The sequence below is a fragment of the Adiantum capillus-veneris genome, chromosome 29 (genome assembly GCF_014529385.1).
Source record: "Adiantum capillus-veneris isolate H3 chromosome 29, ASM1452938v2, whole genome shotgun sequence".
Classification (NCBI taxonomy): domain Eukaryota; kingdom Viridiplantae; phylum Streptophyta; class Polypodiopsida; order Polypodiales; family Pteridaceae; genus Adiantum; species Adiantum capillus-veneris.
Window position 1 is genome coordinate 7945202 of NC_140959.1, and position 12739 is coordinate 7957940.

Sequence of the window (12739 nt, forward strand, 5' to 3'; positions counted from 1 at the left end):
TTTTCCTATTTTTGACAATTTTCACTTATTATTTTTAAGTGACTTTTGTTGGAAAGTAGGTAGGGTAAATTGAGTAAGTTTGTATATAAGCAAACCTAGACTAGCACTAATTGGCAGAAGAGGCAGCAGGAGCACCTTGCTCAACAGGCAACTTCTCAGCAAGACCAACCCCCGCGACTACTCTGGCGTTTTTCTCCACAAAAGACCTAGCGTTTTTGCATCAGATCAGCCTTGGCAATTTGTGCACAGCAGATCTGCCCCGGCGTCGTCAAGACACAGCAGATCAGCCCAGCGTTTTGCCTAGCAAGACAACCGGCGACAGCAGAGCAGATTTTCAGCCCTAGCGTTTTTGCATCTGCATCACACCCTAGCGTTTTGCAGATTCTCCGCGACGGAACTTCAAGAAACCCCTGCGTTTTCAGTTTTCAGCCCTTAGACACCGCAGATCAAGTCCCGAACCTTGCAGATATCACCTTTCCGCAACAGTTCCTTGCCGCACGGTCAATTTCCGCAAGGTTTACAGTTTCAGCCCGGAAAACGTAGATTTCTGCATCTGCGTTTTCAACGCGTCGTCGTTGTATCGTCGTCATCGACATAGAGTCAGAATTCAGCAGATAAAGGTTTGCAGATTTCAGCCATCTCGTCGTCGTCCTCATTGTCGTCGACATCGTCGGCAAGTCCAAGCATTGTAGAGATTTGTGCAATCATAAGTAGACCACTCTCGCCATAGAGGGTGGGGCCTTTGGAGGAGGGTTTTACAACGTCTCTGGTGTCGTATTCTCTTCTCTCTCTATCTCTCAGTCTCATACACTTGCACGCACAGTGTCCATTCACTTTGTTTGTGATCATTGCACATTCTCATTAAGAACGGAAGGCTCTCCCTTCCATAAGAACAAAAGGAACCTTGAGCACAGTTCGTAGCACTCATCTTGAGCAAAGTTCAAACATTCAATCCGTTGCATCCAACACATAGCACAAAGAGTGATGGTCTATCCATGCAACAAACAAGTAGTGCCGCCATTCGCTCAAGGCGTGCACTACGGCGTAAAGCTCCTTCTCATACGTTGGATAACGCATCTCTGTGTCAGAAAGTTTCTTACTTTCAAACACAATAGGACGTCCATCCTGGTATTAACAACGCACCGATGACATAATCACTAGCATCGGTTTGCTAGGATCCACAATGTGCAATATTGGCGCAGTAGTCACAAAGTGCTTTAGTGTTTGAAAGCTCTCGTCAAGACGCTCATTCTAGACAATAGGGGTTTTACCTTTACGGTGAGGGCCCGCCCACTCCTTTTAGAAGTTGCATAAGCGGAGCAACAACTTTGGAGTAATCCTTGATAAATTTGTGAAAGAATCCTGTAAATCCTAGAAAGGACTTACTTGGCGCTCATTCTTCAGAATGGGCCATTTTCGTACTTTATCCAATTTTTCCGGGTCGACGCAAATTCCATCGCGAGTAATAATATGTCCCAAATGTAGAAGCTCTTTCTTGAAGAATTCACATTGAGAAGCCTTAGCATAAAGCTTCTCAATTCTCAGTACTTCGAGAACAACACGTATATTTGCTAAATGCTCAGACAAACTTCGGCTGTAGATCAAGATCTCATCAAGAAATACAACAACAAAGCTGCCTATAAACGGTCTCAGCAGATCATTCATCATCTGCTGAAACGTAGCTGGAGCGTTGGTCAAACCAAAACGCAAGACCAAAAATTCATAGTGACCATAACGCTTTTAGAAACCTGTTTTGAAAACATCTTCCAGTTTGATTCGTATTTGATGATAGCCTGATCGCAGGTCTATCTGTGTAAGATACAATCCCCCATGGAGCATATCTATCAAATCGTTCATACCCTTGTAATCCATGCAAAAGCGCATAGTGTTATCCTTCTTTCGAGAAAGCAACACAGGCGCTCCCACGGGGATTTACTTGGTTGAACAAAACCCTTGTCAAAATAATTTCAGCTGCCGTTGAATCTCGTCCTCCTCGGTTTTACTAAACCGGTAAGGTTGCTTTGAGAAAGGCTGACTACTAGCGATCAACTTAATGCCATGATCTACTCCTCTCGAAGGTGGCAAGCCCGGAGGTAGATCATCAAGAAAAAAATCCTTGAAATCAGTCATGATTTCTCGAATAAGGTCGAATTCATCGGTATCCCGAAGTTCAAAAGAAGAACATGAAACTTTTTTACGATATTCAGTGACAGAAGTATCAAGCAGTAAGGAATCAAACCAAGCAGTAATAATTGGTATTGCAAAACCATTATTTACAGAAATCTGATTACAAAGCGAAACAGATATATGAGGCATGTCTTGTTTAACAAAAAACAAGAGTGATGTACATAATCTATATACAATGGATTTTGTTTATCATAAAACCGTGGAATTTCTAAAATAACATCTGCTTTGTCCCGGCGCATGATGTGGAAATCCAGGTTCTCTTTGTAATGAGCTAGCTTGAGCGACAAATCTTGAACATCTGATTCCATACCCTAGTGTCCTCGCCACGAGCCATCTTCACGTGATACTCACAGTCACTACCCCGCATCTGTAGGCGCAACATTTATAACAATTTTGTGTCCACAAAACTGTATAAGTTTTTATTATCAAGGAAGATTGTCACATCGTGGCTATCGCTCACGCAAAAGAGCGTACTTAAGAATCACTTTGGTGTCATATTTGCAATAAGTTCATGGAATGTGCACTAAAATAACAAATTTCAAATTGAAATGAGCTCATAAAAAATCTGGATATTAGCTGCTAGAAAGACTACCAATCGATGAGTGGGTACAATTACTTTCTTCTCGTATCTTGTAGAGCATCGTGGCCTTAGCCACAACATCTTCGATATCTATCGGAGCTTTATCTCTGAGTAATGCCCAATGGTAGACCGAGGATATACATGTGGACAACATGTTCTGAGTCCAAATTGGTAAGGCAAAGGGCTTCCTTGAAGGCGGTAGTATATTGGTCAAATGACATTATTTTCATCGACATGCTCTGAAGCCTAGCGTATGCCTTCAATGGATCCTTTCTGGCGAAGTGATCAAAGAACTTAGCACAGAAATCAACCCACGTTGCGGGTCTTTTTGTCATGTTACAACACCAAATGAGTGCGGCACCTTTCTAGTACCGAGGAAGCATCTGCATCATCTTTCATGGAAACCAACATAAGTTGTCCATTGGCGAAACCAATTATTGACTGCAACCTCTGTACACTTTCTCTCCTTGCTAAAGGATTGAGTGATTCGTCCAACTTGTGGACATACATTATCGACAATTGTCGAATTTCAAATCCACTCGCGAAAAACGGCATAGTCGTCGGTTGAGTTATGTTTGCGGTAGCAAAAATACGAGTATCAAAAGGCCATGTAAAGCCTCTCGAGATGAGAAATATCAATGTTTATATTCCATGGCCTAGGTGAAAAGCAGTACATGAAAACTTGCAACTCAAAAGCACCAACCTCTCCAAAAGCAGCCAATGCACAAACGAAAATTCGTACAACTTGCCACGTTACCATAGCAGCGTGTTTTGCGGAGGTTTTCGTATGGACAGCCACGTCAGCATGCTCAACGCGTTTTGCAAAAAATTTTGTACAACTTGCAGTGTCTTTAATTTTCCTAGTGTACCTAGGGCCTTGTCGACAGGTGCCTTGTAAGTTGGGTACAGATATGGACATGCCACGCCATCAGTTTGTGACAGTCTAAGCTCCTCTAAACGATGTATGTTGCAGTTTGGGGGCAGTTGGTTGTAACGGCCTCTATATCTCATGGCCCATACCTTTTTAGGTTATTTACGGGAGGAGTGATGAGGGAGTCGTCGAACAACTCATGGGCCGGACCTGGATGGTTATTTGGGGGGTAGTGTTCATCGGCAATTTTATGTTTCTATGTCTTGTAACATGCATATGTGAGCATTTATGTTGCATTGTGATGTGCCAACCACTGAATATTTCTTATTGGATGAGATTTTTCTAGGAAGCCAACGACCCAAGACATCAAGAGCCCCGATCTAGAATGAGGATATACTCCTTATCGGATGAGATTCTTTTTGGAAAGCCAACGACCCAAGAAATCAAGAGCTCCAATTTGGAATGAGAATATTGATTGTCCCTCGGAAATTTTGAGCTAACTTGAGTTGTTTTGCAGATGTGCTGTAATCGCGGACGATTACTTTCACCTATACAGACATCCCGAAATTCGCGGCAGATTTTTAGAGAAATCTTGAAATTTTAGGAAAATGTTTTTTTGGGGTCAGCTTTTCATATTTGATGCTTTTAGGCTTTGGGCCTTTTAATATGAGCCTTGGGGGCTCTCTCTGGCACTCTTCAGCGCGCATATTGCAGAGGAGGTGCTCTCCGGCTGTTGAACTTTGTGAGTCAACAATAATAAAGAAATACCAAAAGGGGGTGCCAACGTTTGGGGCCAATGCTCTCTTGGAGTGGAACTCCGCCACTCCTCGTCTCGTGTCATGCATCTCTTTCAGTTCAGTTGTTATTTGAAGTGCTTGAAATTGTCCAATCTGTTCTTTTTTGTTGGCACGTGGTGCCTGCCCCCGTTACACCATCCCCACAAGACAGTACATCCACATAGCATGTAGTTCACAAAATCGGACACTTAGTTCACACCGAACATTGTGTTTCAATCATTTAGTCTAGTTATCTCATTTCGTTCAGAACTCTTGATGCACCTAGATCACTGTGCAACCATCTCATCCTTCCGTAGCTCTTGATGCACTCACAACAGTATCCAGTCTTCTCATCCAAATAGACATCTTGATGCACTAGAATCTCATTCAGTTCACATTCAAACTTCATTCACTTAGCCATCACATCCAAATCTCGTTGATTTCTAACAGATGTCTAGATGTACTAAGTTCGAATCATTCATCAGACAAAATGTGACTGTACGGAACACGCCAATTGCGTTGCTGACGTGGCAGACTGTATGGATGTCCGTGATTTGCGCTATTTGACATGGCACCTGTATGAATTTCCGCAAAACGTGCCAACAGTCTCTAGCGCTAGCTTTTGGGCTAAGATGCTTTTGGGGCTCTACTTTTGGACATCCCTTGTAATGTTTATAAGGACTCTTGGGACCTCACTCTGCAGAGCATCCGGACGTAGAGTTTGAGAGCGGAGGACCCTCGGGAATTGTAATTTGCTTTGAGCAATAATATAAAGAAATACCGAAAGGGGCACCCGTCTTTGGAGCTAGTGCTTCTAGGCGCGGAACTCCGTTGTGCTCTCTCTCTCTCTAGTAAAGTTAGTGATTTTGAAGTTTTTGTTCGTATGTTGCCATTGATTTCTCGCTTGGAGTGGTATCAGAGCTCAAAAAGATTCTTCTTCTACGGAGGATCCGATCCCTTTTGCAGCACACAGTCAAGGTTTCACTTCGTCGCATTTGGAAGTTCAGGAGGTCATCGTGTTCGAAAATTTTATGACTAGGCAATGAGTTAGTGGATGTTTAAAAGGTGCGTTTCTTGTGAGTTACTAATAAGGCTTGGTAGACCTAGCAATTTGATCACTTGGTTATAGGAGCAACAACAACTATACCAACATATGGAATATAAGTGTTGTAGTATCTTAAATTGGTTTAGATTTTTAGGATGTGTTTATTGGTATGCCTGAAGGGCAAGGTCATAGTGTTACTTTGTCTTTTCGCCTTAACTAAATCTTTATGTAAAAAAAAGGTTAAATAAAAAAATTTGTGATTGGTAGGTAAATTGGATTGTTAGTGAAAAGATTATGAATTCCATGGGCCACACACTTGGGGGTAAAGGTTTTAAAGTGAAGAGATAGAGGATAGGATATCAAGCTTTTAAACTAAATCGATGGATTGAAAAAAAGTAACTTTATTAGTTTTCCCAAGGGAACTGCCTTTTCCAGCCCTTTTGTAGCCAGGACTCCTCATATCTATGCTTCTAGTTCTAGTTTCTCTATAGTATACAATTGAGACATTGAAAAGCTTTTGAACTTGGTAGTCCTCTTGTGGGAGAGAGAGAGAGAGAGAGAGAGAGAGAGAGAGAGATTTTGTTTAAGTCTTTGTGTGAGCTTTTTCCAAATTGACATGGTCATCTTATACACCTCTTGAATAGTGGTTTGAAGAACATTTGATTCCTTGTGTTTCTTGTTAAACAAGCTTTTTTTTGTGCTTTAGCAAGAATGATTTGGATTATCTAAACACAAGAGCAAGTTGGATGTTTGACAGGGATAGGAGAGGCTCGGGAGCTGGTGAATTTGTCGCAGGTTTTGTCCTGGGAGGTTTAGTGTTCGGAGCACTAGGTTACTTATTTGCACCGCAGGTAATTTTTGATCTTTTTCTATCATTAATGGTCCCTCTAGGCTGGGTTGAAACACGTTTGCACATATAAGGATTCAGGTTGATTTTTGCGACTGAAAGATTGATATTCTATTCTAAATTAATAGGTTTCCTCAAAATTGTTTGGCACAAAAGATGGAGACTTAGAAAGCTCAACGTCCCTTTCTGATGATGATGAAGGCATTGCGGTAAGAAAAGGCTTTATTGCTTTTTTGTTGTGAAGTGTCTAAAAAGTACAAGCTTTGTGCTGGTAACTTATGTGAAGGATTTTTCTTTGTGTACTTCTTGTTGTACTCTCTAACTTCAAGGTATGATAGGAGAGTTCTAGGGTTGTAATCCTTTTTTGTCACGGAATCGTTATGCAAAGATACCAACATTACATGTTTGATTGATGATTCCTACCCACCCTACTATGACAGTGCTAGACTAGGGTTCCAGATCCTTTTCAATCTTTCAGTTGATATGATGTCTGAATGCGTTGATTCTTGAGGATGGTATGCACTTGTTGTCACCCGGAGGTGTATTTTTCCTGTTGCCTTCTCCAAATATTTATTGCATATTTTTATTTATTTTATTTTTGCATGTTCCCCCCGGAACCCTTGAAAAAGTGCAAGTGGACATTGCATGCCCAATGTGAAATGGCTGCAGCCAAACAGGTTTCTCACATCGAGAATCTAGGTCAGTCAGTCAGTGACTTGTAGGGCTGGTTAGCGCACTGAATTCTGATCAATATGGAAGCATGTGTGCACCTAAATGAAATTTGGGCCACTCGGCAAGTCACTGACAACTTCATAAGTTGGGAGGGGTTAGGAAATTAAACCATAAGGGGCATAGTGGACACATGTAAGTAGGAGTGCAACCTGCAGGCCAACAAAGCTCTCTCCTAGTTGGGGGCCGCCCAAATATGAGAGTGGGGGCTGATTGTCAGTTTTGAGTGGATTTTCAGGTTCTACAGCTTGCCTTCTCCCTTGTCTCATGTAATGCGATGATTCTGCTCCAGTGCATCTCTCCCCCTTACACATATGGTAATGCCCCACTAGCTCGTCTCCGTAGATGACTATGTACATTTTTGTGGGTTTTATGCGCGTTTTGCCAAGGCAAGAGCCTTCTGAACAGTTAATCAGTATGGAAGCATGTGTGCACCTAAATGAAATTTCGGCCACGTGGCAAGTCACTGACAACTTTATAAGTTGGGAGGGGTTAGGAAACTAAACCATAAGGGGCATAGTGGACACATGTAAGTAGGAGAGCAACCTGCAGGCCAACACACTCCAGAAGCTCTCTCATAGCTTAGGGGCGTCCAAATAAGAGTGGGGGCTGATTTTCAGTTTTGAGTGGATTTTCAGGTTGTACACCTTTATGGAAAGCTTGCCTTCTCCCTTGTCTCATGCAATGCGATGATTCTACTCTCGTGCATCTCTCCCCCTTACACATATGGTAATGCCCCACTAGCTCGTCTCCTTAGACGACTATGTACAACTTTGTGGGTTTTATGCACGTTTGCCAAGGCAAGAGCCTTTTGAACAGAACCGGACTAGCTAATTGCTAATCCCCCACATGTATGCACAGTTCCTTTGCTACAGATAGGGAAACCGGAGATTTTTCTTGCGTGAAAACTCGTTCAAATAAAAAAAGAAGTGTCCCATTGTGTGTGGAGCCCTTGAGACACACATTGACGTGGCTGCTTTGCTCAAAACGGCGAATTACAGCTTGCTGTGTTTATTTGCAAGTTTAGGGTTTCACACCTAAATTGGAAGATAACACCAGGGAAGCCTAGGGTGGAAAACCAAGAGTTTGGGCACGTGTCAATGACCAAAATTGAAAATTATAGCACACTGAAATTTACTTACAGCTCACCGGGAAGCTTCTAAAATGCTAGGGACAGGTTTGGACAGCTTGGTGAGACTTTGATATAAGTGTTCCGATCATCTATTACCAATTGAATAAAGAAATACCGATAGGGGCGCTAATCTTTGGGGCCCACAGGGTGTCGGTCTTTGTTATGTCCCGCTCACGGGAGAGGGAATCTAGCCCAGATGCCGTCGGGATGGGTGTCCAGTGTCCAGCGGACGTAGTGTGAACCCGGCTAGTGTGGCCGGCCATTATTATAAAAGGGAGAGGCCTCATTTACAGTTATCGACCCCACTGGCAGAGTGCCAATGGTTAGCCCGCAAGGCTAGGAGTGCGCGAGGTCACCTCGAGGAGGTGAGGCCGGGTGGTATGGGACGCTCGGTCTTACAGGTGCACGCCTATGTCCTCGGACGCTGGCCCCAGCACGGGGGAGTTGCCGGATGGTGGCTATGGTCGGGTGGTTCGTGCGACGCGCATATGTAGGTGGTCTGTGTGGCCGGGAGATCCTATCTCCTCGCTCGTTTCATGGTATCAGAGCCGGCTTGGCTGCATGAAGGACCGAGTGCACACTTACAGACTGGTTCGAGTCAGAAAATCACTGTTTTATGTCATTTTTTATGAATTATCTGTTTAACTGATTATTTTCTTCTCATAAGCTTGTGTGCAGGTGAAATTTAATGCGTTGCTGATTTTTTATAAAATTCAGCAGCTTAGCAAGTGGAAATGCGGAAAATCACAGTATTACTAATTGATTTTACTGGTTTTTCGATGAAAATCAGTATATTACTCATTAATTTGCTGTTCTGGATTTTATTTCAGAATATGGTATACTTTTACCTCTCTCTGTAACTCTCACTGTGCGAAGCACAAAAAGAGAGAGAGAGAGAGAGAGAGAGAGAGAGAGAGAGAGAGAGATACCTCTCTCTGTTTGCTTGCTTGGCATGGAGCTGTGTTGCAACTCTGTAGGGAAGCGTGAGGAGGAGGCTCGGAGAGGGAGTAGCGCTGCTGGTTTTTTTTTTCAGCGTGGATTTTCTTTTCCCAAGCGCTGGCTCCAAGGTGGCCTCTTGTCACGTGACACATCCCAACCCTATGTGTCCGTGGACAAGCTACACCACAGCAGTGTTCAGTCAGTCCGATCAAGTCTAGATTTAGGAGTGATTTGGCACTTTTGTGAGTCTATTCGTAGATCGTGAGTCTCTCTGTTTGCTTGCTTGGCATGGAGCTGTGTTGCAACTCTGTAGGGAAGCGTGAGGAGGAGGCTCGGAGAGGGAGCAGCGCTGCTGGTTTTTTTTTTCAGCGTGGATTTTCTTTTCCCAAGCGCTGGCTCCAAGGTGGCCTCTTGTCACGTGACACATCCCAACCCTATGTGTCCGTGGACAAGCTACACCACAGCAGTGTTCAGTCAGTCCGATCAAGTCTAGATTTAGGAGTGATTTGGCACTTTTGTGAGTCTATTCGTAGACCGTGCATGCCCAGTCACTTAGCATAGATGCATATCCGCCGGTTGCACACAGCATGACCATCAGAATTCCCATCAGAATCCATTAGCATCAGTTAGGGGATTTTTCAAGTGACTTTATCCCATTTTCCCTATTTTTGACATTTTTCACTTATTTATTAAGTGACTTTTGTTGGGTAGTCAGTAGGGCAAATTGGGTAAGTTAATATATAAGCAAACCCAAGTTAGCACTCGACAACAGAAGAGGCAGCAGGAGCTTCCCGCTCAACAGGCAACTTCTCAGCAGTACCCCCCTCAGCACCCCCAGCGGTTTTGGACCTCCATCATCGCGGGCAAGTTTCCATCCCTGGCGTTTTCCACATCAAGCCATCGCCATCACCTCTCAGCCTCCTAGCGACAGCAGGTTCTCAGGATCGCCATCACAGTCTGGCTTTGCTAGTGTTTTTCCCAGATCAGCATGGGCGTTTTTGCAAGCCTCATCAGGCAGTAGCGTTTTTGCTTTTGGTCCCAGAACAGCCCTAGCATTTTTGGCTAGCAGCAAAGGCACATCAGCGTTTTCAGTTTCAGCCTCTAACCGCCACAGATATACGCAGTTTTCAGCAGTTACACAGTAGCAAATCAGCCCTCAGATTGGTTGCAGATGATTCCCCATTTTCAGCCATAAGAACACAGCTCAAAACAGTCATTTTCAGCCACCGAAACAGTCCCAGAAATTCAGCATCAAGAAGATCCCAGATTTCAGCCATCGTCATCGTCGTCGTCGTCACCGTCGTCGTCATCGGCATAGACCAAGTTGCATAGTCCATTGCATACGCATTGTACACCTTTGTGCAATCAAAGAATAGACCACTCTCGCGGACGAGAGTGGGGCCTTCGGAGGAGGGTTTTACAACCTCTCGGGTGTCGTATCTCTTCTCTCTCCTTCTCTCAGTCTCATTCACTTGCACGCACAATCCACTCACTTTGTTCGTGACCACAACACTCTACAAGACGAAAAGCTCTCTCTTTCCCTAAAGAACTAAAAGGAACCTTGAGCAATAAAGATCACTAATCTTGAGAAAATACAACATTCATTCCGCTGCACCTAACACCTCTAGCGTGTGCTGGGCACGCATACCCACACGCTTGGCAGGGGGCGATATTTTTTTCTTCTCTCCACGCGTCGCTTGCAGCCATATGGGCGCTCGTTTTGTTTTTCCAGCCAGCATTGGGAGTTTTTTTACGTGAGGAGGAGGGAAGCGTGAGGAGGAGGCTCGGAGAGGGAGTAGCGCTGCTGGGTTTTTTTTTCAGCGTGGATTTTCTTTTCCCAAGCGCTGGCTCCAAGGTGGCCTCTGGCGTGTGCTGGGCACGCATACCCACACGCCTGGCAGGGGGCGATATTTTTTGTTTCTCTCCACGCGTCGCTTGCAGCCATATGGGCGCTCGTTTTTTTTTTTCCAGCCAGCGTTGGGAGTTTTTTTACGCTGCTAGTGAGTTATCCTTTTAATTATCAAGTGGCCTTTTTTTTTAAATGGCCAGGACCTTCTAAAAATATAGTTTGAAACCTTTGGTTTATTACAAACTCACTTACACAACCCTGCAGAGTTTACAGAAACCTCAAACTTGGTTCTTCTGCTCATCTCCATAGCCTACTCTCTCTCACCTGCTCGCGCTCCCGCCATCACTTGCTCACCTTTAGGCGCTCACGCCGACGCGTGGAGCTCTTCGTGACCTCAACTTTTCGCGATCGAAAAGTGCAAACAAGGCTTGGTTTTGCGTGAAAATCCGGTTTTTCACGCCCTTTGCCATGGATTCCTCCAGCTCGGATGTGCAGCGTGACGACGCGCCAGGTAACATTCAAATTCCATTCACGCATGCTCTCTACACATGGATTACGAGCACTTTCCAGAGCTTCGACCAATGTGTTACCGCTTTGGAAAACGCGAATCTTCAGACGAACCTTCGCTTGGCCTCTCTCAAAGGGGTCGTACGGGGCTCAGTTCCCGCCTTTCTACTCTCGAAAATATGGCTCAGTCGACGACTGCGCGTATTTTCGAGGGCGAAACCCATCTCCAGCATTTGCGGACGCAGATTGCTGCTTTTGGGCGTTCGCAGGGTGGTCCGACTGCCACAATTCCGTATAAAACTACAAATTTCTCAGGTGAAGAGAAGGAGTGTACGGAATTGGCTGTAAATAACTGGCTGCACCAGTGGACCACATACTTTGATCTCCATGGGGAGTATGATGAACGGAGGATTCAGACGATTCCTCTTTATCTGCGCAGTAAGGCGCTTACCTGGTGGCGTGATATGACAGAAAAGCCTACGACGTGGGCTAGATTTTTGCATGAAATTCAAGAAGGATTTCGCTAAAATGGACCCTTTGAAAGCTTACGCTAAACTGCAGAGTCTTTCGATGAAAACTCTGTCTTTTGATAAGTATACGGCAGCTTTCAATGAGGCGATCACCTTCTGCAAGGTGGATTCTACACACGCCGTGCACATGTACTTGCTGGGATTACATGAAGATTACCGTTGGGCCTTGATTAAGGATAAAGCCCCGACTGATGTTGAGGATGCAGTGGCAAAAGCCAGGACGTTCCATTTGATAAATGGAGCGAATTATGAGAAGAAAAGAATTGCAGACCATCAATCCGGCGGAGGTGCTTCGAGGAAGCGACCTCGATTCCAGCATAAATCCAAATCACCGCCGAGATAAGAAGAAAGCCAGAAATGCTTCAGTTGCTGATACAATGAAGAAGGGGCTTGCTTCGGATGTGGCCAGACGGGTCACCAAATTAAGGATTGCCCTAAAAAGAAGAAGACGCAGAAACCGCAAGGCCGTCCTTAGGTTCAAATTCACGAGATCTCAGGTAACTCTGATGTTGTTCAAGTTGAAATCCATCATTTAGCGCACAGTTCATGCACAATTCGCACTTTTAGCACCAAAGTGTTTGGTAAGCACGATCTTCTCCGTTTCCCCGGGAAGATCAATGGTCACGACGTGACTGTACTCCTTGATAATGGAAGCTCACACAATTTTGTGGATGCAAAATTGGTGCAGAAACTGAACCTGCGGACACAGGACAGTGACCATGAGTATCGCGTGAAGATGGCTCGTGG

The 12739-nt window shown here is 44.4% G+C and overlaps 1 protein-coding gene across 2 annotated transcripts in view; it reads left to right on the top strand.

Moving 5' to 3' along the window:
* Positions 1 to 12739, top strand: part of LOC147418699 (uncharacterized) — a 126599-nt gene that overhangs the window by 74573 nt on the left and 39287 nt on the right. For both annotated transcript variants that reach the window (XM_086506420.1, XM_086506419.1), the window contains exons 3-4: positions 6217 to 6310; positions 6435 to 6515. In XM_086506420.1, the coding sequence (XP_086362546.1) occupies positions 6217 to 6310; positions 6435 to 6515 (175 nt within the window). The remainder of the gene's footprint in view (positions 1 to 6216; positions 6311 to 6434; positions 6516 to 12739) is intronic.